The 11,626-nt window shown below is 42.5% G+C and overlaps 1 protein-coding gene across 1 annotated transcript in view; it reads left to right on the forward strand.

Moving 5' to 3' along the window:
* Nucleotides 1-5,012: 5,012 nt before the first annotated feature.
* PAWR (pro-apoptotic WT1 regulator) overlaps nt 5,013-11,626 on the forward strand; it is a 119,661-nt gene continuing 113,047 nt past the window's right edge. The window contains exons 1-2 of the mRNA XM_037042820.1: nt 5,013-5,471; nt 5,946-6,619. Of these exons, the coding sequence (XP_036898715.1) occupies nt 6,092-6,619 (528 nt within the window). The 5' untranslated portion in view covers nt 5,013-5,471; nt 5,946-6,091. The remainder of the gene's footprint in view (nt 5,472-5,945; nt 6,620-11,626) is intronic.

Consider the following 11,626-nt stretch of genomic DNA (forward strand, 5'->3'; position numbering starts at 1 on the left):
AAAGAAATGGGTTCTTCCTGAGGGCGTCTAGAAAGGAATGCTGCAGCCCTGCTGGCCCCTGGACGTTAGCTCAGGGTGACCAGTGCTGGACTTCTGGCAACAGAACTGTAAGATGAAAAAGTGGTACTGTCGAAGATGCTACGTCTGTGGAAATTTGTTCCAGTAATAAATAGAAAACGAATACAGAGGGAATTATAAGAGTTTATTTGCATGTTGAAAGGGATGATTTCCTAGAGAAGAAATTACTTATGAAGGAGAGGAGAGCAAAGCCCTTTACAGAGGAAACAGAACAGATGGCAGGACTGCCTTTGAGAGGAGCAGAGAACTTTCAAAGAAGGCAGAGAATAGGTCCAGATATAGGAAAATGGGTACAGGTGCCTTAGGAATTTTTATAATGCTTATGACATATTTCAATTTGTTAACATTTATAATTGAGAAAAAAATGTGAGTAGTCCAGGCTGATGTGACGCAGTGTGTTGAGTGCTAGCCTGTGAACAGAAAGGTCACCAGTTGGATTCCCAGTCAGGTCACATGCCTGGGTTGTGGGCCAGGTTCCTGGTTGGGCACATGAAGAGGCAACTGATTGATGTGTCTCTCTGTCTCTTTCCCCCTTCTCTCTCCTCTCTCTAAAAGCAAAAAGAAAACAAATGAAAAAAATAAAAATAAATTTTATTACAAATATTTATTTTCTTACCTATTCTTTTTCTTAAGGAAGATTGTATAAGTGTCGGGCATCACAAAACCTACATCCTTTACTTGATAGGCCATTACTCTGGCAAAGATTCCCAGCAATCAAATGACAAAAGGGAAAACTCACTAGCTGAATAACACATAGTTTTACTGCGATTTTAAAAAAAGTGCCCCGACTAATGTGGTCCAGTTGGTTGGGTGCCGTCCCACACAGAAAATATGTCACTGGTTCGATTCCCGGTCAGGGTACACGTCTAGGTTGCAGTCAGTGCCAGGCTGGGGCGTGTAGGACAGGCAACCCATTAATGTTTCTCTCTCACATCGATGTTTCTCTCCCTCTCTTGCTCCCTCCCTTCCTCTCTCTCTAAAATAAGTAAAAGCTTTAAAAAAACAGTAACAAAAGAGAAATAGAGCTATTTTTAATATTAATGTTCCTAGGTTTTTAATGATAAGAACATTATGTAATATAATGGTCCACATCTTCAAAACAGTCTATAGAAAATACATTTTGTAGAGCTCTTTCTAATAGTGCCAATTAATAAGGGGCTTATGATTTCATCTAATGAGAAGGAAAATGAGATGTATTGGTCACTACTAATCTGGCTTCATCATGGATTCGATTTCAAAGTATTTGGAAATCTGCAAAACTGATGGATTGGACTTCCTGTTAAACTTTACAGACAAGAACACATTTTATCTTGTAAACAAAACCAAACTTCTTTCTGTTTAGTTGCCTGGGGAAGAACGCTGCTTTACATTTATTTTTCAAAACTTCAAACCAATTTTTTTGGTTGTATTGCACTCCCTTGAGTGTACTCCCTCAAGTAACTTCACTAAGACAAACGTAAAGTGATAAACCAATAACAACAAAGAGGGTGGGAGATGAGAAGAAAATTTTGGAAGATGAAAGATGGAAAACAGGTAGACTTCAGCAGAGCAGACAACGGTGAATTCTAACCACCTGCAGGAGGCAAGATGAAACGAGGTAATTCTTTTTACCTTGAAGAACCCTAAAAAGAAAGTCCAGATATTGGAGTCAGTAGCACATACTCTGCATACTCTGAAAGGGAGCAAAGGTTGGAGGTGAAAACTGAACAACTAGTTGAAAATCAACCTAAGAAAAAATTAGATTTTTTAATTTTTTCTTCAAGGCTCAGTAGCAAGGAGGTTGTTGAGAGGACAAAAGTTTGAGTGTAAATTTGTGACTGGTATATAGAAAAACAAGCCAACAATATTAAAAAATTGCATGTTTTAATTGTGGAAAAAATAGCTGTGTAACAGGAAAATAGATGTTACAAAACAAAAGAAATTCAATTATAGTACATTGCATGGCTCAGCTGTGATCAATATTTGAATCATCATAACACTATAAATATTTACTGTTTATTTAATAAAAATCATGATATATCAGAGTTTAGGAGTAAGAAAAGTATATGTGTGGTTAGTGTAAAACAGCTAAATTTTATTCTGTATTAGGAGCTCAGTAAAGAAGTCTAAAAATAGTAAAATCAATAAGTAGATACTAGATAAAGACATTAAAAATAAATATGAAGATCTATATTGGCAGAAACGGTCAAGAGTTCAAAGTCCTGGAAGGGTTTGGGAGTAGAAAGGGTAGGTTGCTGTTTTTTGCTATAATCCCGGTAGAACGAAAGTATTTAACTTTTAAAACAGTGTACATGAATTCTTTGTAGTTTAGAGGGTGAATTGCCTATGGTCCAGAAATATTTTCATTGAAGGCAAAATAGCTATTTCTCAATACTCTATTACTTCAACACATACAAGTAGGCTGTTTCACATCATAGCTAATTGACTGCCTGGAAAACATTAAGAAAGATTTAACATTTAGAATAAATTTCACTGTGACGTATTAAATGGAATATATTTGTTTTGTTAGCATCAATTATTAAGGCAAAGTGAGTCATCAAAATTAGTTATTTTAGGCTAGCTCAGGGCTTCTAACTGGGAAATACTTTGCCCCCCTCCCTGTATCCCCCAAACATTTGGCAAAGTTACAACCAGGGCTGGGGGGCAGTTATTGGCATCTAATAGATAGAAGCCAAGGATGCTGCTAAACAGCCTACAATGGACAACTCCCCAAACAAAGAATTATCTAGTCCTCAATGTCAATAGTGATGCGGTTGAGAAACCAAGCTCTGAGTCTCTGAAGATTATTTCATCAGAACACTATATACTTAAAGATTGATGATATGCAAACATTTTGCAATTTAGGACTGACTCAGCTATATATCTTGGTGCAATGTTGGAAGCAGTCTGGCTGTGAAATACATGTTTGGGGATGTTGAGAATGGTAAGGTAAAGACAAAGGTATAATACATGATAACAATAATAATATATAGTGCTTTGTACCTCAATCATCTCTTTCATCCATGGTTCCTAAGATACTTTATAGACTAGTAATAACTACTTTGGTACTAATGTACTACCTTTTATCTAAGGATCTCAAGCACTTTCACAACACTCTTGCAATGTAGGAAGTATTATTATCCCCATTTTATATGCAAGTCAACAGAGGCACAAATGTTAAGCAACTCACTCAAAGCCACACAAGTCAGTAATAGCCAGCATTCCTGACACAGAGCCTATTAATATTAAGAGAACTGGTCTAAGAGATGCAGTAACAAATTTATGTGGCATAAGTATTATCCTTGTTCATTCAGTCAATTGGTTTCAAGTTTATGTTTCATATTTAGCACCTTATGTTTTTCCCTGAGGCCCCCCAAACCTCCCAGCATCTCGAAGATCCGGACTCTTCTTCATACCCTATTAATAAAAGGGACTGTAGTTACTGAGTGCCTTTCTTTTCTTTTTTTAAAAGATTTTATTTATTTTTAGAGAGAGGTAAAAGGAGAGAGAAAGAGAGGGGGAGAAACATCAATGTGTGGTTGCCTCTTATGTGCCCCCTGCTGGAGACCTGGCCCACAACTCAGGCATATGCCCTGACTGGGAATTGAACCAGTGACCTTTTGGTTCACAGGCCTGCTCTCAGTCCACTGAGCCACACCAGTCAGGGCACTGAGTGCCTGCCTTTCTTGAATCAAGCACACTTAACACACCTTGTCCGTTCTTATAAGAGCTTTAAAAAATATATGCTGTTATTGCTGATTTTTATAGTAAAGAAAATTTCAGAGAATTTAAACAACATGCCTGAGACCTTTCAGCTACTTATGTTTGCATCCAATCAGACTATATTCTCTTTCCACTGTATCCTGCAGCCCCTCCAAGCATATTAGTGTGAATCTGGTTAATACCCAACCCTTTGTCTCCTCTCCTAAAACTCAGAAAACAAATTAATGAATCTATAATGAAAAATTTCAGGGGGTGCACCCAGGTTGGTAACAGCCAGGCTTAGCCTTTTATACTCATTCCCAAGGAAGTCCTCTAATTTTCTAAGGATTTTTCCAGAACCTCTTCTTGGTCCCTCATATTCACCCCAACAGCCAGACCAAAGCCCAGATCTGTGTCTTTCCTTGTGAGAAATAAATAGCAAGTGAATCATCTTCTCCTGTTCTCATTCCTGTGGCAGGAGCACACTGACTGCCCACCCACCACGTGTCACCTGGGCAAAAGAGGCACACTAAATAGGAAGAAAGATTGATGTTAGGTAAGAGTGTGACTCAGGGCTCACCTGCTTTTCACAAAATGGTGCTCTGACATTTGTGTCCCAAGACTCTGACGTGCCTTGGCATTCCTTGGATACAGTGAGCTCAGGCTCCTCAGGTCCCTGTCAGCTGCAGCCCACACAACCCTGATCCAGAAATCGAAGATGATTTGCACCTGAGAATAAGATTAATGCTAGGGCGCGTTGAGAAAAATAAAAGACAATCTCGGCCCCAGCTCATAACAAATGAGCTTCAGTGCAGCGTTAGTACTTTGGTAGGGAGCTTTTGCTGCTAAATTCACTATCTGCAAAGAGGAGGTGTAGAGACAGGGTTAAGAAGAAAACCGCAAATAGAATTAAGATAGCCCACGTGGTCGAAATGTTTTTAATTTTCTCTAGTAAGCGGAAGATAATTGTAAACCCTTGATAATTCACTCTCAATTTAAGCCCTTCCTTTTAGGTAACCGTTTCACCAGAAGACTACAAACTTTGCTTACAAGGAGAGTGCTGGGTTTGTTACAGTTTTCTCTGTTCTCTACCTGCCATCCTAGCACATCTGAAAAGGAGCAGCGAAGAGGAACCGGGACGCAAGCATGTTTTCCCACTCTGGCTAGCCAGGCCCTGAATCATCCCAAATTGATTGCACTTTCCCCCTCAGCCAGCAGCATTCTAGACTTTCCCTCGAAGATTTGTCTTGTACTTAAAAGGAAGAGTGGTGGGAGAAGGGAGAGGCGGAGAAGACAAACGGGGTGAAGAGCGAGGAGGGCCGTTCCCGCCCCAGTCGAAGGCGCCGAAAGGCCAGACGCCGCGAGGCTGCGAGCCCAGGAATGTGCCATCGGAGAGGCGGGCTGGCCCAAGCGCTGCTCACCTGAGCGCCGGGGGCGGGGCGGCAACGGGCAAGACCCCCCTCCCACCTAGCGCCGCGCCCCTCCGCGCCGTCTCGGCCCTTTCCGCCCGCGCTTCGGCGACGATCGGCTCCCCTCCCGCCCCTCGCTGCCTGCCTGCCTCCCTCCCTCCCTCCCTCCCTCCCTCCCAGCTAGCCGAGTAGTGAGCCGGGACCTCCCGGCGGCGAGTCGACTCCGGCGCCTTTAGCGCGGCCGCTTCGGCTCACCTGGGCGCCGGTTCTAGCCCCACGCCTCGTCCCCCAAACTTCTCCCAGGTAAGGGGTTGTCACACGCGCACCGGTCCCTGCCCGAATCGGCTGGACACCTAGAGTCTATGCGTCCCCCTTCCTCCGCGAGCCGTTCCCAAGGAATAGGAGTGTCGGCGGCGGGGACCCGGACCCGTAGTGTCCGGAGCGAGAGGCAGGAGAGGAGACGGGCCGACAGGTGGCGGGGTCTGGCCCCGGGTCCACAGACCCTCGCAGGCCGGGTCCCCGGTGCGCTTGGAGCGGGGGCCGAGGGTGGGGGCAGTCCCTTTCTCCTCCCCTCGAGAGGTGGCTAGCGTCCGGGCCCGCCGTGTAGGTGCGTCGGCGAAACTTTGCAGGTCGGGGACTCGGCCGCCACTCGCCTGCGGGGCAAGTGGGCGCACGTTGAGTCCGGGGACCCGGAGGGGCGCAGCCGCGGGGCAGTCCCTTGGGCCGCGTGAGGACCTTACGCTTCCCTTCCCCGCCCCCTTTTGTGTTCCCATTCAGACCGGGAGCGGCTGGGGAACCGGCGGCCGCTCCGCGCCTGGGGGTCGTTCGCGCGTACCCTCGGGGTCGCCGGAAGGAAGAGGCGGCGGCGGCCGGAGTCTGGGTGGGCGGCCTGAGGTGTGAGCCCGGCCGGCCCCGGTGGGAATATGGCGACCGGTGGCTACCGGACCAGCGGCGGCAACAGCGGCGGCGGCGGCGGTAGCACCACGGACTTCCTGGAGGAGTGGAAGGCGAAGCGCGAGAAGCTCCGCGCCAAGCAGAATACCCCGGGCCCGGCCGCCCAGGGCGTGGGCAGTTGCGAAGCTGCTGGAAAGCCCCCGCCCGGGACTCTGGGCACCTCGGGGGCCGCCGCGGCCAATGAGCTCAACAACAACCTCCCGGGCAGCGCGGCCGCACCTGCCACCCCCGGGGGTGTGAACTACGCGGTGGCCCCCCCGGTGCTGTCCCGGGCGGCCCCAGGCCCGCGGCGGCCCGAAGACGAGACCCCCGCCGGCGCCGCCTCCACCTCCTCTGGGGCACCACCGGCCCGGGGCGACGAGGAGGAGCGGGACGGCGCCCGGGAGAAAGGCAAGAGCTCGGGCCCCAGTGCCAGGAAAGGCAAGGGGCAGATCGAGAAGAGGAAGCTGCGGGAGAAGCGGCGCTCCACCGGCGTGGTCAACATCCCCGCGGCGGAGGTGAGCCGGGCGGGGACTGCAGCCTCACCTGGGGGTGGCGGTTGCTGTCTCCTGGTGTTTCCTCCAGGGAGCTCTCGGGTCTCCCGGGCTCAGGGTTTTCCCACTGTAGCCCGTACCACCTACCCTTTAAGGGTGGCAGAGGGTGATGGAGTTTTACTCTGAACAAATGCTTCTTGGGAAGTTCCCAGAACCCAAAGCAGGGAACGTGCTTTTCAGGCTGAGGTCTCAGATCCAGGCTACATTTTTACAGTGGTGGACGGACAACTCCTGGCTCTAGAACTTGTTCATTTAGACTTCTTTTTTTAAATGCTTGATCAGTTAGGAAAATTGATTAATGGTGATGATGACGTACTCTAGTTTCCCACGAGTCTGTCTTAAGTTAACAGATTGTTTATCTCCTCTTCTGAACAGTGGTTAGTAGCACCTGTAAAGGAAACGTGGCCTAAGCACTATCCGAGACACCTTTATTTTTCAGTGAACCCAAGATGAGTATATCCACATAAATATATGCCCTATTTCATCTATTTCGTGTATAACCCAGCCTTTGGAAGTAGTGTTCTTCAACACACACACACACACTTTTTTTCCTGGATGATATTTAGAACAATAGGAATGCTGTAGGAACTCAAAATTTTTGCTGAGATGATCTCTCCTTTGTTTAAGCATTTGGCTCTGTGTATTCTAGAAAACATTTGTGGTAGGGTCGGGTTTTGTTTGTTTTTGAGCAGTGTCAAAACATTTCTGCAGGCAGTAGCACCTTCCTATTAGAGTGACTGGTAAAGCATTTTTTACTTAGTGTATAGCTGCACCACTTTACCCGCCACAAAACAATCCTAAACAAGTTTTGATTACTGTAAAAGTAGCTCACGAGTTTTGGGAAGTGATTCCACAACCTTGTTTCATCCAAAGTAGTTGTTCCATCTTTTTCTCATTGGCTCATTGTTTTACTACTTCTTTTTTACCTTTTTTAAACTTCTGGTCTTCAGTTGCTTCACTGTGACACCAAGAAAAGAATAAGAATTTACTAACTTTAATTGTGGTTCAAGTAAAAGCATTGGCAGACATGCCCAGATTTTTAAGTCTTAATATAATTTCTGTACCTGGCAAATCAGTTTTCCTTTGAAGAGTATATTTTTTAAAAGTGTTTCAGAGAGATTTTTATCAGCCAGCAAAACTGTCCACTGTGGTTTGCTACTTGTACAAAAGATCTGTTATTCATTAAATTGCTTTAGAAGGAATTCATAAGAGTGGTAATCAAATTTCTAAGGTTATTTTTATTTGTTTAGTTAAAAATATGAAGATTAAGGGGAAACTGGAGACCAGGCTTTGGAAAAACTACATTCCTCAACTTTATTTTTAAAAGTAGCTGAGGGTCCAAATAAAGGAATTTGTCATTTTTTTAATCTTTTGCTCATTATTCATCTGACAGGAGTCTTATTCTGGGAAATATATTGGCAGATGTTAAACTTCAGTATTTGGCTGCTTGTGCTAACATTGTTATTTCTCAAATACCTTTATGTTTTTGTTTTTTAACAAGGGTAATGTTTACTAGGGGAAATAAGCATGGTGTATTTTGTGAGATCCTAAGAAACATCCTTTGTTAATACTTCTGCTTTGGGTGAGGAACATAGTGCTGAGAATGTAGATGACTCCCCACTACAATTGAGTCTAATACTCTGGAATGTTGTTCATTTGGGTGTTGGCAACTCCTAAATTTAATCTTCCTTAAAAACAAACAACCCAGGTTGCCATTTTTTTGTCTGTGGAATTTGAACCTTTTTTATTGAGGACTGCTTGCTTTTTGTGGTTACTATGGCTCTGTTCCATGCTGTAGGGCCCAACAAAACATGGTCATGTTTTACCATTGTATCTAGCTAGCAGGCGTGCTTCTTGAGTGCCACCTCCCCATGTGTTTGGTTTTTTAAGAAATGACTTCAGTCAGATTATTTTAGTAGTGGTCAAATAGATAGCTCAAAACTTTGAAAGTGAACCTTTTGCCATATCTTTTTTTTTTTTTTAGAGTTTTGTGCCATTCATTTCTATTAGTTTCAACATTCACAAGGTCTGTTGCTGTGGAGCTTCTTGTGTAATACTACTTGTAGCACTCCTGTTTTAAAAAGTCATACAATATTTACAGAATTTTCAGGCACAAAAATATTATAAAAGCAGAACATCACCAATCTTTCAATTTTGAAAAGTAGACTTGTATTATGTATTATTTCGTCTAAGACTTGTTTTCAGACCCTGTTCCTGACCAAGTTTATAGTAGATTAGCATGTAAATTGTATGCTTATTTTAGTGGTTAATAAACAGTAAGTTCCTTCAAGAAGTATTTATTAAATGTGTGTGGCACATTCATTGTGACTTACATTAACTTATTTTACTAATTACTACTGTAAAATTATTATAAAGGTACCTGACAACAGCTAAAGATACCAGAAGCAGCTAGGGGAGGTAGTTTTAGGAAGGAAGTAGGTCAAAACATGAAAGTGGTGAGTGAGGGTAAAATACTGGGTTGATACTGCACGTGATGACTGTAATAAAAGAGCAAATATGCAGATGAGAGAAACTTTAGTTCTCATTTCCAAAGTAAGAGATGTTTTTAAAACTTTCCAAAACATTTTTATTGTTTTGTTTTTTTTTTGAGGAAATGGCCTGGATTGGATATTGGATGCGACATAATTCCTGCCAATAATTATTGCATATGCTTATGAAATCAGTCAGATATTTACTATATGTTTGTCTTCAAGGTACTATTGTAAGCACTGTGGAGAAAACAGGGAGAGTAATGAGCAAGAATGTCATCCAGGAAGAAGGCTAAGTTAACAGTCTAAAAGCCATCTTAATGCTCATAAGTAATTGTTTATTAGAAATACTCTGTGTTTAAAGGGAAAAGGATGATTGGGCTGAGAGGCTACTGAGGGTGAGGGTCTGGAGCTCAGGATTATGTTTCTCTACCTATGTATTCACACATACACATATACATAGCTATTTGTATGAATAGAGTATTTTAAATGCCAGAGTTCAGGGGTTCTTAACTGTAGCTGCATGTTAATATCTTGTGAGAATCTTAAAAAAACACTCCCCTCTTCCTCCCTGACCCCCCTTATGATTTAGCGGATCTGGGGTGGATCCCAGGCAGTGATATTTTGATAAGCTTTCCATGTGGTTCTGAAATGAGTCAGGGTTAAGAACTATTGGGCTGCCGTCTGGGGTACAGAAATGAAGAGGACACAGGCCTTGCCCACAATGGGCTCTCAGATAGTATAGGCAGTTATGCTAAATACAGTGTCAAGTACAGCCTATTGATCAGGGTACCTAACTGAGGGAGGAGGGTGATAGTTGAGGAAGGCTTGGTAGGTAGTTATATAACCCTGTTTATAGAGTGCTTGTAAAAGTTACTGCCACTGATTAGCTTTGCATGAATGGGTTAATAGAGATGGTTACCATAGAAAATAAACTTTTAATAGGTAGGACTCAAATGACACTGAGGTTTTGATTCAACTAGAAAAGTTAACATTGAAACTCATTGATTTCCTGTTGGTTAACTAAAGTATTTTATGTGTTGTCCTAATTAATGTTCACAAGTAATTCCATGTGGTAGTTACATTTACTCTTTTTATCCCCATTTCTGGAGGAGAAAATGGAGACCTAGAGAGTGTAAATGACTCAAGAGCACATGGAAAGTGAATAGGGATAGAGCAGTGTTGGTGGGCTTTTGGGTATGTGAGTATCTACGGAATGGGGAGTTTTAAAGAATTAACCTACTTTACATTGTTTAGCTTATTTCCCTAGACTTTTTAAATAACTTTTTAAGAGGTTATCTTAAACAATTTAAACATCTAAATGGGGAAAACAGTACAAGTAAGGAACCGAAAAGAATTTTAGGTTAAATTTGTAGGTTCAGTAATTGCTTGTGACCCTGTACAGTTTGCTTGGAAAAATTTCGAATACCAGGCTGTCAGCAAAATATAAACCTGTTTTTGGCTAGCAGTCAGAAAATGTGGCTGTTTGATTTTTACCTAAGTGACATGTTGCTTCTCTGTCAAGGTGGGTTTTTAAATTTGTTTTTAAATCCTCTACTGGGGATGGATTTTATTGATTTTAAAGAAAAAGAGAGAACATTGGTTGCCTTCTGAATGTACCCTGACCAGGAATTGAACCTGTGGACTTTGCAGGTACAAGCCGTACAAGCTAGGGCTGTCAAGGTGGGGTTTTAACTCTTACTCCATCGTTTGAAAGAGCATTTGATACATAGAAAGCATTTTTAAGTGAACAAAATTTGTTGTAATCATTCAGCATATTTTTGAACATTATGTAGTAGAACATTAAGTTCTACTTAGTAAAACTTATAAATCCAGGTAGATTAAGAACTGCCTTTTGGTATGCCTCTTATAGACTATTTACCTTTCTATGTGATGCGTCAGGGGAGGGACTAATAATGACTCAGAGTTGGAAAAATTGGACTTGTGAATAGAATAGATACAACAAACAACAAGGCAGCTTAATAAGATATTAAGCTAGACTTTCCTAAATATTTGAGTTCATCGATGAAGTAAATTGAATTTTAATATTATTGTGATTTGTAATGAGTTGTTTAAGGTGAGGTGCTTTTTCTCATAAAAATAATAATTATGTAATTAAAGTAGATGACATTTATGGTGTGCTTATTTAGTACTAGGCACTGTTCTAAGCACTTTAGGTACATTGATGCAACAACCCCGTGGGAAATGGGGCAGAGAGGGCAAGTTACTTACTTGCCTGAGGTGTCATGTATATGGTCAGGAGCAGAGATGAGATAGTCTGCCTTCAAAGCCTGACGCTTAATAGCCATCTTAAATTTTCCTGTATTGTATACTGTATACTCAATTTAAGAAATACAAAGAGTATCTTAGTAAAGTAAAAAGTATTAATATATTGTTACAGAATTTGAAATAGCTCTTATAAAAGGCAGATAAAGTAGGATTTCTTGGAAAAAATTGAGCAAATAAACATAATAAACATTGG

The sequence above is a fragment of the Sturnira hondurensis genome, unplaced genomic scaffold (genome assembly GCF_014824575.4).
Source record: "Sturnira hondurensis isolate 20B ecotype Veracruz unplaced genomic scaffold, ASM1482457v3 Scaffold0003801, whole genome shotgun sequence".
Classification (NCBI taxonomy): domain Eukaryota; kingdom Metazoa; phylum Chordata; class Mammalia; order Chiroptera; family Phyllostomidae; genus Sturnira; species Sturnira hondurensis.